We start from the raw sequence: 15,730 nt of genomic DNA on the forward strand, positions 1-15,730 counted from the left end.
GATTTGAAACGGCAACATCGAGAAAACAACACAACAACGTTATAGGGATATAACTCCTTGTGTGATAGAAAGAAAAAAAATACTTGATTATTTGTTACTTACGAAAAGATCCATCTTTTCAACGTTCATAAGCATATTTCTCTACATTCAGCAAACTTTTTTTTCATCGAGAAACGTTGTCGGTGTCGATTTTTTTTGTGTGTCACAGAAAGCTTTCCTCCCTTTTCGTATATATATATTATATATATATATATATATGAACACCGGTGGTGTCATTTTTTTACCGAATTTTAATCTAGCCCCCTAAAACGTCTCAAAATGTGCCATCCACACTAGGGAAGGTCCAAATACACGTACAACACAGTAGACTGTAAGAAATTTTCAAGTTCCTGATTTCTCGACTCTGTTTTGTTAAGTATCGTCAGTTATTATTTCAAACTTATTTTCTCACAAACTTATTACCAAGGTATATCGGGGGGGAAACGACATATAATCCAGGTAATACACATTTACTGAGAGAAACGTGTTTCCCTTACAATTACCCTAACAGTGATTTTCCAACAAAACTTTGGAATTATTTTCACAACACAACAAAACAAAACAAAAAACTTTTAAACTTCTTCAAAAGTAATCTTTAAAAATCGACGACTAAACTACAATCCTTATCATCTTTCTTTCTTTCTTTCTTTCTTTCTTTCTTTCTTTCTTTCTTTCTTTCTTTCTTTCTAGTTATGGACCTCGACTGAAATTTGGATATTCTTCACTGTCGTCTCGGAAATTGAGCAAGCTGTCTAAATTATGATCTGCATAGAGAAAATATCATAGATACAGCTGAGTGTCAATATGGACATCCCTGTGAAGATTGGTAATCTGGTTCTGGCGTCGTCAGCCATACTCAATTCAATTTTTATTTAACTTAATTAGGACTTACAGCCCATCAGTATAAATACATGTATAACAACAAAACAATAAACATAACACGCATGTGTCGTAATTATTAATTACATAATGTATACACATGTAATAGTGGTGGCCCTATAGTGGCAGATTCCACCCTAAATATTAGAGCCACACAGGTGGTCTGAACTAGTGGTCCAAAAGGGGCCGTTCATAATGAATAAATTTGAAAAAAAAGTAAAACATGTTAGATATGAAATAAAAATAATTAGGTTACCTAACTGACAAAGAATTGTATGATTTATGTTTAGTTTATTCAACTTGACATTCAAAATGTAACATCCTACTTTCTACAACTTATGCTAGAACAATAGAATTTGAAGTATCGCCAAGAAAAAATATCTGGTGGTTCCGCTGGACAAAAGATATAGATTATATACAATGTAATGAATAACACACGTCGTTTATATTGCAACTTGAAATGTAATGTCAAGCTAACTATGAAACTACTAATACTACTACAAGTAACTGGTTGTATCTACAACAGTCGTGGACAGACGGACAGGCGGACGGAAGAACATACATGGCAATCAACAAGGAGAGCCGTATGAACTTAAGAAAAAAAAATATAATACTGTACTGATGACATATGTCATTTTAACGCGTTAAAACAATAGCTGAAACTTTTGATGCGTTTAAATTACGAAGCTTTCCATGCATCGTGTTAAATATATGTTCTATTATCGCACGCGTTAAATGCTAGGTAAAAATTTAGCGCATTAAGTGCGAAGTAAACATTTAAGCGTTGACGGTTAGTAAATTGAACACATCAAAACTAAGTTTATGTTTAACAAGTTAAATGTCTTTAACACGTTAATTTATCTTGTTTTTGACACGAACAGCCTTCCATACTTTATAGTGTTGATGGGCCATTAAGTATGTTATAGCTTAAACATCATATACATTATACCTGTAACAGGAAAGAGAGTATTGTGCCTCCACCGGGGATCGAACCAGCGACCCTCGGCTTACTGGTCCGCCGCTCTACGGACTGAGCTTAAAGGGACAATTTAGTCAAGCATCCTTTTTATAATTCAAGCAGAATCGATAAAACATATACCCAGACTAAATAATCTGCGGTCAACAGTTATCTGCTACGTAGCCAATGTCCATTATGTCAGTTTAAGTTTTGGGAAAAGCCCACGTCAAATATAGCTATGCTCCAAATATAGTGCAACTTGTTAATTGCGCCCTCTGGCGGAAACAGAGTTGGTTGTAAGTGACGACACGGTAGATCCGATGTATACTTATTTCTTTGGATTTCGATTTAACAACATGCGTGGCAAACAGTTGTTACATGTATTATAATTGATAGATTCAATAATAATTTATTGTTTTTACAATTCAAATCCACCAAACATTTATTCCTGGATCACCGAACGGGAATTCGTGTTCATGTAATTGTGTACACACATGCATGTATACGGCCGATACGTATGCAGAAAAAGATTGTATTTTCATTTGTGTACGAATGCAAACAAACGCTAACACTAATCTATGTGATTTATTCCATCCAGGATGTAATCAGAACAATACTTATAACAAGTACGAATGGAATTATGATAATGGAAGTTGTACAGAACAAAAATATCGCACTCAACATTACTCCGTAGGCCGATCTAGGTCAAGTCTCGGCAAACTCGCTCGCAACTGTACGTTCGAAAAACTCACATTTGTTATATTCATGACCTAACAGTAATTCTCCATATATTTTGTTTATCCATTCACTGTCTACATTTGGTACGAGACCTAGCTGCAACCTATAGTTAAAATATCCGCTAACAGCTTCAAATGCAAACCAATGTTGTTTACAGTCACGAGACGGGGCTGTGCTTGCACACATGTATACAAAGTGTGTAGAGAGACTATAGAGACGACTTGCTCATTTGCATATAAATCGTATGGTTATACGATTAGGACCCCCCTTACAATTAATTAAAAAACGCATGGAAAACATAAACTTGTATCAATATATGACCAAGGATAGTTCATAAGGAGAACTGAAGTACACTTTCATGAAATAATGTGTGAAATGATAAAAAAAGTAAACAAACTTGACTAAATTGTCCCTTTAAGGGAAATTACCCCTAGCGAAGCTAGAAGGCGACCATATCACTATGTTCAATCAAAACCTGCCACATACCTCATATATGTAGCTAACCGCACTTTCCGAAATTGAATATATATTTTAACAGTTGACTGTGCATGACGTATATGCACCTCCCTGAATATTCCATTCCGTCTGATACTGTGCGTATAATTAACTTACCTATTGCAAAACACACTGCGGTATTCATTAAAAAGGTATGCAAATATGAATTCATTTTAAGAAATATTAACGAGAAAGACTGAAAAGTATTAAGTCAAACTCGAACTTCCAATAGGAACAGGACATTGGAGTGATACTCCACGTCAAGATAAAGTGGTAACATGTTGGAGATGAATACCATTATCTATATATAAATGTGATAATACAAAAATACTACAACTCGTTCAAGATTATTTTTGCAAATATCCATGTTTCATAGAAAAATTAAGGGAGTGTTTACTATTTTCAATAAACGTTTTTATTTTAGACATTTGTAGATTTCTAGAAGAAGAAAGAGCTGATTATGTGATTCGTTGATATTTTTTTTTATCTTTATTACATGTACATTTTGATCTATAAGAGTTACTTCCCTTCGATTAACTCTGAAGATAGAATTCATTTCTAGAGATTTAGTGATTTTCACCAACTGGTGAGAAGACCTTTTGGAATTGTTGTGTTTCTTCTTATTCTTCTGTGGTAAATTTTGGGTTCTTTATCTCTTCAACAAAAACAGAAATTTTCTTTGTATATTGTTTATTAGGCCTCTAGGTACGGTGGCTGATTTGTGCCATTTCGTCCTTCCGTCTTTTCGCCCCGAAAAGACGAAAATTAGCAAAACTTAAATTTCGTTTGCACAAATCAGCCACCGTATATATGCCAACTTATGAAGATGTAAATGCAGCATTTTCCTTTCTGGAGATTTCAACTGCCGAGACGTAAATTTGGACTCTAACTGTAAATCAAACAGTATAAGATAAAGAATTGTAGACAAGCCTCATCGATGTATCTACAACTGCACATTTAACACAAGTACATGACGAGACCACTAGAGAAAGCAACCTAATAGACCTTAGTGTTCACTACAAATTAATCATTAATAAAGTCATAAACAAACATTCCATGGATATCGGACCATCCTATGATTGCCACAGACCCGGACACAAAACCTCACTGTCAACAACAACAACATCCACGCAAACAATACCTGTATTGGAAAGTAGACTGGGCCAATCTACACAAAACAGTTAAAGATCTACCGCGAAAAATCCAAGATAAGTTCAATAAAAGGGCCCAAACACAAGAACAATGGGACATGTTTAAAACAGTTTAGCTAAAAACATGGATAAATTCATTCCATCTATGACCACCAGCAGGAAAAACAGCTCCCTTGGATCAACCACAACAACATTTATACACCAAGGTAGAAAAAAAAAAAACAAGAAATATCTTTAAAAAAGATAAACGGCATAGTTTTAATGCTGGTGGTTATAATATAAAACTGCTGGTGAAATAAATGAACGAACTAATGTGTTTCAGCACAGATAACAAAATCATATCAGTTTGAATCATTTTTGGCGATAATAAGATTGCATTTGAATCAGGAATATAATTTTATTAAGATACATCCACTTATTCAGCTTGCATTCAATTTTATCTTTGTTTCGTTTTTAACTGCATATCTGCATTTTGCTTAAACCGCTACATTGACCAATCACATACTTCATCTTGACCAGTAACGTCACCTGTCGCGTCATATCCGGGGCCAAAAGAATATTATACGCCTATTATTTTTTTTATACCTATATCGCATATGCCGAAAAACTTCTTAATAACAGTGTGACCCAAAGACATTATTTTTGGTTTACATCATACTCGAGCCTATAAACTTAGATATTGTTCAAAAACTAAATATACCATTTCCGAAGCGGTCAAGTAGTCTAGCGGTGTCTTTTAGCAGGGAGTGATTTGCATTTTACGTTATTTTCCTTTTACCATATGGAAACAAATAGTTAAAAGCCTAAATATTACCCTGTCCAAAGCGTAACTTCAAAATCGTTTGAGATACAGTAGAGAAGACTTGTTTAAATATATTGCATTTTCAAAAAATGGATCTATTGCAACATAAGCAATTAATTAATTAACACCACGTGAAATACATTATTCGTATTTACAGAAGTACTTTTACCAAGAAAAAAACCCAGATGCATTTCTTTAAATCGATTTTTGAAATGGTTCAATGAGAAAATAAATAAGGAATAGAGAGAGTACATATTGTAAAGGATTTTTGTTTTCTTACAGGAAGTATAAAATATATGTAATGCTAGATTTTTTTTAATCATGAAATTCCAGATCGGATCTTCGAACATTATGAGCATTTCTTAAATTCTATCATTCTCAAAAAGGGTTACATGGGAATTAATTATCAAATTGTAGGCCTTTCTCATTTTTAGTCATGAAGATAATTAAGTTTCCAAGAAAGGGAGAATATCTGTGTCAATCAAAACACTCGCTGTCGGTGAGATAACCATCCATACAGATACTTTCTATCCTCTTTAGGTTTCTGTCCATTTTATGTTACTCAGTTTTTGTACAGTGTACGTCTGTGGTTTTAATTTACCGCAAAAGGTTGATTTCTCACTCCCCATCTGACAAACGGAAAAAATAAATTGTGATAATAATACCTGCACTCTGTAGTAACTTCGATTCTGCCCACTGAAAGTTTTAAAATTAAAATGATGTTTAACTACTTAAATGAATCGCATATTGAAAACACTGACTATATATTAATAAAATATATACGTGTTCAGACACGGAACGAAGCGGAGAATTCTAAAGTCCGATATATTTAGATCCGGGTCAACTACTAGGCACGCCGCTTGATTTGTCTGGGTTAAAGCAACGCTTACGATACTCCTTACTGCGTTTTGTTTACAAAACTCTCGAGGTAACATCTAATACATAAATGCACACCAGCTATGGCACCTGTGGAAGGGTACTGGGGAAAACAAACGGCTACAATCGATTGGTGTGAGGAAAATTACAGAATAACACCGTATATAGCAGAATTTTGTAAGTTGTACAATTATTTTGTTTATTTCAGCATTTTCTCAAATATTGAAACGGACGGAAATCCGTTTCAAAAATAAGCCTTTCTGCTATAGGGTATTGCATAAGACTGAATGTCTAAGAATGGCTAATGATAATCTGACAGCTCTTACCGCATTACCTCAGAATGCCTTTCTTTTCGTGTCTAGCATATATTGTACTTCATCTGTATATAGTCGTGCACTAGTGAGCTGGTACATGTACAAACATCGGATGGTTGCGCAGCAACATAGGCCCACATGTACGGGGGTACACTGTCATGTATACAATGGATAGTATCTGATTTGTGATGCGGTTTAACTTCATGCTGCACTGAGGCTGATCTATAGCCTTGATGGTGTTGCCACTGTTGAATCTCACTACTTTTACTTTCCTCTTCACATTCTCACATTCTGTGAAACAGGAAGATGTAATTAAGGAAAGTAACTGCCTACACTACAGTGACCATTGATATTTGAACTAGAAACCTTTTTGTTATTAAATTGGACATGCATCCTACCACAAGGGAATTTCCACTAAACCTGGCTTATTAAAGTGACATTAATGCATCCATTTTTATATTGAATACTCTCGGCCCCTCTTTCACAAAATCAACCACAGCCTATATGTACTTAGAGGCTTCAATTATGTGATTTTAACTCCAACAGTTTTAAAATTCAATAAACCATGGAATGCAGTTGACCCTTGAGATTTTGCAATTTCAGAAGTCAAATCACCATTTCTCAAAAATGTGAAGCGTCAAGACATGTCCAATAGTCATGTCCCTTGCTTAATCCCATGAGTGATATATCATTTTGGGGAATTTACTCTCAAAGGGTCGACAACTGGATGTCCTGTAAAACCTGACTATTTTCAGATTTCGTGTATCCCAGCTTAATATTCTTGGCCAAAAATGACCATAGCTGCATGTTGACAGGTCATTAAGCATAATCTGTCTATCAAATGCAACCATCTTCTGTAATTACCAATCATTGTTAACAATTTAAACTGCATATTCAGCAGTTATGCTTAGATAAATACCTGTGTACATTTTTAGGGCCGCAGTGGCCGAGTGGTGTACGACACTTTATCACTAGCCCTCCACCTCTGGGTTGCGAGTTCGAAACCTACGTGATGCAGGTGCCAGGTACTGACCATAAGGCCAATGGTTTTTCTCCGGGTACTCCGGCTTTCCTCCACCTCCAAAACCTGGCACGTCCTTAAATGACCCTGGCTGTTAATAGGACGTTAAACAAAAACAAAGTACATTTTGTTTTTTTAGAAAGTCCATTCAAAATTTACAGTCCTCCAGAAATTAACTTAATGAAGAAACCATATATACATTGTTTATATATGCAGGGTAATATAAAAATAAAATATTTTTTTACATTACTTTACAGCATAGATAAATCTATGTATTTACATGAAATATATTTAGAGATCTGACGAAAAGGTATATGTATGATATGATTATAATCGGATTTGAAAACTTAAATCCAATGTGTTGTCCTTGATATTTAATAAAAGCTTATAACTGGGGGATAATTCTGCTTGAATGAGTGAAAGTTCAATTGTATGATTGATGCCATATATCATGAAAGATATTGCACATCGCTTATATCATGTATGTACAATGTATATATGTATATATCGTCATAGTATAAAAGTAGCCAATGGATTTATAAATACAGACTACACACATTAGTTATTTTTGTTTTGCATAACCTCACAGTTGTGTCCATGGCAAACAAATATTGTTGATTTGTTTACCTGTAAAATCATAATAAAGCTAATTATGAACGACCCATACTTGGACTTTATTCCGAGCTGAGATTTTGATTTGAATTGCGAGTCCTGTGTGTGCCTGTAAGGCTGTATTCATTAGAATAATAATGTACTGTTCATGTGAGCAAATAGTGGTTTTTAAACTTCTATTGAGAATGTGAAATGTCATAGCCTTAAAGGTCAATAGATGTAACGGGCTATATATAGCAGCATGGTGCATACACCCTACTATATCCCTCGTGCTGGGTTCCATTCATTGATGAGTACTCGAGCATAACCAGAGTCCAGGAATCAATAACTCGACAAGCATAAGTCAATATTGCCATTTTGTCCAGTTCGTATTTAAACTTGCCTGGAAATTATGGTGAAGTCTTTAGAATCTGTTAAAGGTATTTTATAAATAATTGATCATACTGGATTTTAAAGTCCACTAATCTTGCTGAATACCTGAACCAGCGACCGGGAGACATTTTAATGGGCAGGACTTTTAATCTCTCTGTATATATAGACTTAGAGTGTAGTGTTGTACCGTTAATCAATTTAATCAATCGTTTATTTTGCCTTTAACTACAGCTAATTGATCTCTTCGGAAAGTTATTCTCACTCTTTGAATTAATACAACATTCATGTACATAGTTAAGATACATGAATATTTATGAGAAAAAAAAATTTAAGATGCATGTATCATATTAATAAAAAATAATAAAGCATACAAATCCTACATTTCCAGTATATTATCAGTGTGCAGCATTAAATACCAAATATAAAGAATATTTTATTTCACTTGAAAATATTAGTTAAAAAAATCAGATCAATTTTCTGTCAAATTCATAATTTATGAATACTATATATATATATATTATGTGGAATACCAGAAAGCTAATTTGAAAAAATAGAAAATAAAATTCAAGACATGATAGTAATGGTCTTTCATTTACATGTACATGTTTGTACAACTGGAATAAACAAATCCATACCCACCAACATATGATTCAGATACATGTATATATATATATATATATACCTACATATTTCAAATTCATACATATATGTATGTAGATCAAGATTTGAATAAATCAATTACATAAATTACTACCTTGTAAATACCATCCTACATCTAACACTGGCACTTCTGTAGATGTTGGCTTTTATCAGAAAATAAAATCTGATTGTATACCTGAGATACAGGTAAACTGTATGTTGGGACATATGAATATATGTACATGTACGCAATTGATACAACAGTTGTGGTTTGTAAAAAGCTACTACAACATCAATGATGCATGTAATAACTTTATACAACATCAACATTATATTTTTCCATAACAGTAAAAAACGAATAATTTTGTTTTATTTCATTTTATTCATTATTTGAATATACTAACTCACTTTAAATACCTACCAGCTGTCACAGGAATGGACTTACCTAGCAGACCAACAGGATATTATATGATACACCCAGATATTTATTGCATAAGCTTATAGCTTACATTTTCATGAATTCATTGAAAATATCTATAAACAAATGAAATTAAAGTTTTAAATAACAGTTTTGTAAATTAATTATACACTGTAATGCTTAATTGTTTCTGAGATTGTGGGATTTTCAGTTTATAGATATACGAGATGAAGAAAACAAATCCAGAAAAATATTAAAATTCTATGTCAAAATCACATCGATTTTGGATTATGTTAGATCCTGTGTACAAATACATAGACAGACATTTAAAGTAATCCCTCCCTAGCCGATCGCTGACACCTACTGTTATTGATAATGTGTTACACTTTGAAAGAGACACATATATACTTCCGTAATACATTTTGGTACACGGAACGTACCGGTAAATGTAATGTTTTATTATAATTAATTACATAATCAAGGTTAGATTTGTCCATGTAACATGTTTGCATATATAATAATGTCACTAGTAATGATATACCCTGCATGAATTTTGATTGGCTGTCTCAATGAGGAAACTGATCGTGATGTCAGATTTTGGCCTACACAAGACTGGAACTCTATCCATGACCTGTGATATGACAGACCTAAACACAACTCTATCCATGAAATGTGAAATTATGTATTATGATGTCATGAATTGAAAATGGCACAACAAAATGCATGGCTCACACATGGTCTATTTGATTTGTCCTTTGATCACCATATGACTTTAAAACTTATCAAAATGCAAGTTTTCTGAGTTATATGATGTAAAAAATGGAGGGAACTGAAATTAGTGACTCTCATGATGTCATGTAGCCCTGCATCCTACCACTAGACCATGTGTAGCCTCTAATGAATTTCAGATTCAATCAATTGAGCTATTTGTTATTCATTGCTTGTGTAAAGAGGGTACATGCTTGTGTGTTCATATCATGATAACCACATATTACTTACAATAGGCCCATTCCTGACAATAAGCCCATGCCTGACAATAAGCCCATGTCTGACAATAAGCCCATGTCTGACAATAAACCCATGCCTGACAATGAGCCCATATCTGACAATGAGCCCATGCCTAATAGTAAGTTAAGCCTACCCATGTTTATATGGTGCCATTTGATAATATTGCTACCAACTATTAAATGCTATACATTTTCATTATCATGCATGCCTGTAGCCCCATTTCATAAATTCATAATTGGAAACCCCAGAGTCTCAACTCAAACAAAAGAGCAGAGAATGTAGGCTTAGAACATTACCACAACCCCTACATTGAATCAAGGTTTATTTGTTTGAGAACATTACCACAACCCCTACATTGAATCAAGGTTTATCTGTTTGAGAACATTACCACAACCCCTACATTGAATCAAGGTTTATCGGTTTGTCCGATGGGCTTATTATAGGTTAAATACTGTATATTGAATAATCAGTTCTGCATTTATTGATCCATGTGTTAAACTGACTGACGAGGACCATTGTTTGTAATCTACAGGATGTGTGATGCTCATGCAATGTTAAGAACCGGTCATCACGTACAGGATGGATTTACAATTGTGCTTATAGAATAGTTTTATTTGTAGGTTCAGTAGAGATGCACAGAAGTTTGCATTCAATTTTCATAGCTTTACATTTTGGCTTTGTTGAACAACTTTAGATATGGAGGTATTAATCTATGCCACAAATGTCAAAAAGAAAAAAAGGCTGTAATTAACACAAAGCAGGTCACTTAAGCAATACTTTTCATTATAAAAACAATGTTATTCATTATAAAACAATACTATTTTTTACGAAACAATGCTATTTATTATGAAACAATGCTATATTTATTATGAAACAACACTATTTATTATAATACACAATTATGAAAAGTAGCTCATTTATTATCCAATGTATGTATAGAAATTGTTTTGTTTTATTAGAATCTTAAATTGTCCCTAGATTGAAATATTTTCCACAAATATGAGTTAGAATTACAGTGTTGTTTTGTATGTCTATCATATTCTCTGTGGCGATATGGAAACTGCTAAAATGATGATACTTAGATCATAAGTTTGGTGGTCCTGTAAATAATGCATGGTTAGGTTGATAGAATGCTAGAGAATGTTACTCCAAAAGTGGGCCTTTTCTCTGTCATATCATAAATATATTCTCCTGAATGATATTTCTGTACGTTCAGTCCTGTAATTATAAGAATCAAGCAAAGATTATTCATATTACATATACAGATATATATATATATATATATATGAGGATGAAATATTTGGTAATCAAAATTGGTGACATATCTCTTTTATCAACTCTAATTCACCTGCAGCTCCTTGTATCTCAGATTCTATAAAGTAATTATACAGACCTGTACATTTTCATATGTCTGTTGGGCGAATACAGGCAGGTTAAATATACAGTTATCCTGACTGTTTGTTTAAAGTACTTCTTATCGATCTTTACCAATTTTTTGTACAATTCTGAGAAACATCAATTTCTCCAGTCAAGTTAAACATGAATGAATGTCTGACTCTAATAATAGATTATAAGTACCTAATTTTAGAAATTTAACACAAAAATCTCATCTGGCACTTCCTATAGGAAAACACTTAACAGATCATGATCAGACTTCACAAAAGGCCTAATTTTATAACAAATTAATACACATGCTTTCACTAACACATCAGAAAAAATAGGTCAGGTGAGTTAAGAAGTCTTTTTAATTTCTAAACAGTTTTTACTATAAAACTTCATAATTAGGCACAAAATCTAGGGTTGGTATAAGGCCAGCAGAAATAGGTATTTTTTTTATGTCAAATTGTTTCCTGCATAAAGTTTTAGAGCTAGCTGCAATACATTTTGTATATCATTCTAGGTCACAATTATATAGAAAACTTACCTGCAGGTCATATACATGTATTTAATAGATCATACTTTTCTCTCTTAAATTTCTTTTAGAAGTTTTCCTTTTTTCAATTAATTGCAATTTTTTTTTACAAAACAACCTTGTTATCCCTCTCAATCGAAGATGGAAAGAGGATATTGGAAAGACACCATATCTGTCCATCCCTCCATCCGCACCAGGGCGATCTATCTCGATCCTCTTAGTCGGCTTTACCTCACAATGAACTGGTCAGGGGGATCAACCTTCTCTTTAAGTCGTCCTATATCCTCACAATGAACTGGTCAGGGCTGGGATTGATCTCCTCTCAGTTGGTTTTGAGTAGATCTATTTAAAACTTAATCATTATATTGAGCCTGATTTATAATCATGTTAGCTGGTATTCAATAATAATATTGTAGCGTTTTCCTAAGCAGCATTTTGCTTCAACAAATTTGAAAAAAGCTAATTGTTACCCTTTCTTTATTTCAGTACAACTGACTTTTTAAACAGATCACTTTGAAAATTAGCAGAATGTGTAACCATGACATTACATGTATATAAATAGACATGTACATGTGGTAATTGATTAGACGATTCTTCTTGTAATTTTTCAATTCCATATTTTTTATATATTTATATAAGAATCCATGTCACATTGGCATCCAATTTTGGCTTATATTGTTCTGATCTCACAGTGGTACATACTTGATACTCGCGTTGATACAATGGTATTTAATTAATTAACGGACAAACAAATGAATTACATGTTTATAATTAGTGATATACAATGTATATTCTTGACCTAATATAAAACAGGCCAGAAGCAAACAATTTGGTTTGTCTGAACTTTTACGGACCATCCCCGAGTTAATTATGAAATATGAATGGCCATGAGCCGACAGACATCTCCAATTAGTAATGGCCGTTTTTTTAAATACGAAAAACTTAAAACACATTTAAATTACCCTGAACCCTGAGTCACAGTTTAAAGACAGATTTAGAAAAATAAAGACACGTGCACAAATCGTGACCTGGAGATTTAAGTCCGTGCAAGCAACTAGCTGGTATTTAAGTTCGGTGTTTTTCGGGGCGGAGATTATCTTGGCAAGCATACCAGATTTACTCGTATAGTAAGTATCTTGGTCACCCAACCAAACAGAACAAAAGATGAATGGAATGATATGAGACAAAACATAATTGGATTAAAAACGATTCCATTTATACACGCACAAATATATATATATATACAGTATAGGCCAGCATGCATTAATATAAAACTTTATCGGCTTTAAAAAACCAAATTAACAACAAAGAAAAAAACATAGTTGTCATTATCTTTTCAACAACATAAAACTATTTTCAGGAAATTAAAGGATTTAATTTGATATCTAAATCTTTAATCGTTTAACCATGTGTTAACTATATGATGCTGTATGTCTCAAAATAAACCCATGTGTTGTACACAGTCTATATTTTATCCTTCCATGTATGTTGCAGTTTTACCAAATTCCTATTTCATCATCAAACAGTCACCCACGTACCACTTATATATAACTTTAATTTTTTGTGTCAAAGATTTTCTGCCAACCTCATGGACTACATTACAGAATACAAGAGAGTTTATTTATGGACTGGTTTTCTATTTGAAAATGTAGCAATTTATGAAATGGTTTTCTGTTTGAAAATGTGAGAATTTAATCTATGAAATGGGTTTTTGTTTGAAAATGTTTGAAAATGTGGCAAATTATGAAATTGTTTTCTGTTTGAAAATGTGACTGAATTAATTTGTTGCCCATAAAAATAATTTCAATAAATTAAGTTATAAGGGGGATGATAATATTTTACTGTGTACATCAGATATATATGCGTGTTAGCTTGGTATACATTTATAAGTTATAGGATAACTTAAAGTTCGGAGCAGACTCATTTGTGTCTCAAATTACGTAATCGTCACCATCTTAAATGTGTAGAAATCTTCCACGTTCTGATGGCTTTAGATGATCAGATATAAATGTGTTTTTCTCAAAATTTATTTTAATAGATACAGTCGATATCAAAATACGGGGTCGTTATTTACAGGTGGTTGTTATATACAGGTGGTCTCATATACTGGTGATCGTTATATAAGGTAGTCGTTATATACATGTGGTTGTTATATACAGGTGGTCGTTATATAAGGTAGTCGTTATATACAGGAAGTAGTTATATACAGGTGGTCGTTATATACAGGAAGTAGTTATATACAGGTGGTCGTTATATACAGGTGGTCGTTATATACAGGTGGTCGTTATATACAGGTGGTCATTATATACAGGTGGTCGTTATATACATGTGGTCGTTATATACAGGTGGTCGTTATATAAGGTAGTCATTATATACAGGAAGTAGTTATATACAGGTGGTCGTTATATACAGGAAGTAGTTATATACAGGTGGTCATCATATACAGGTGGTTGTTATATACAGGTGGTTGTTATATACAGGTGGTCGTTATATAAGGTGGTCGTTATATACAGGTGATCGTTATATAAGGTAGTCGTTATATACAGGAAGTAGTTATATACAGGTGGTCGTTATATACAGGTGGTTGTTATATACAGGCGGTTGTTATATACAGGTGGTCGTTATATACAGGTGGTTGTTATATACAGGTGGTTGTTATATACAGGTGGTTGTTATATACAGGTGGGCATTATATACATGTCATTATATACAGGTGGTCATTATATACAGGTGGTCGTTATACATACAGGTGGCCGTTATAGAGCAGGTTTATCACCTTTAGCTCACCTGGCAAAATCCTTGCACTTTGAATTTAAGTGAAGTGTTTTAATAATTGCAGTGTCAGCATTTTCTTGGGAAAATTCTCAAGAATTTTAAAGAATACATTTTTGTTTAAATGAATATACAAATGCATATACTATGACCATTATATATAGGCAATTAGCACCCAGAGCTACCAGGTATATGTCAAAACCAATATCCTCGATATGTACAATATTCTGTGTAGATATTGGATTTTACCTCTGGGTGGTAAATTACCACATACAAGTACCTAGATGTATGCTATGACTTACTAGCAATGTCAGTGATTCAATGATTTAATGCTACAGTAGCTAGCTTTTAGTCATCAAAGGTCAATTGAAGATGTTGAGAAATGATTTTTGGTCTGTGGTGTAAAATAAATCTGTCTCTGACCCTTAAAATTACCTCTATATCCATATCTTTGTAAATTCATTCTACTTGGGCGGGTTTATTACTGGACATGGGCTTAACATTGTATAAATACGGTACTATATATAAATCAGTACCTACGAATAAATTCACCGGTTATCTGTTTTCAAAATCATTAAATATTCATGGAGAAAAAAAAATGTCATAAATCCACACATCAGCTTTAATATATAAAAGTACATTTCAACCAGACGTATACACATATACAATAAAATGACACTTTTAAAGTGTTGAATTCTTGCAGACTGTCGCTATTTGAAGTGCA

General features: G+C 33.2%; 1 protein-coding gene across 1 annotated transcript in view; it reads left to right on the top strand.

Annotated features, from left to right (window-relative positions):
• The first annotated feature begins 5,964 nt into the window (after positions 1-5,964).
• Positions 5,965-15,730, top strand: part of LOC117342848 (alkaline ceramidase 3-like) — a 32,467-nt gene continuing 22,701 nt past the window's right edge. Inside the window, exon 1 of the mRNA XM_033905123.1 lies at positions 5,965-6,115. Within this exon, the coding sequence (XP_033761014.1) occupies positions 6,022-6,115 (94 nt within the window). The 5' untranslated portion in view covers positions 5,965-6,021. The remainder of the gene's footprint in view (positions 6,116-15,730) is intronic.

The sequence above is a fragment of the Pecten maximus genome, chromosome 14 (assembly GCF_902652985.1).
Source record: "Pecten maximus chromosome 14, xPecMax1.1, whole genome shotgun sequence".
NCBI classification, from domain to species: Eukaryota; Metazoa; Mollusca; class Bivalvia; order Pectinida; family Pectinidae; genus Pecten; species Pecten maximus.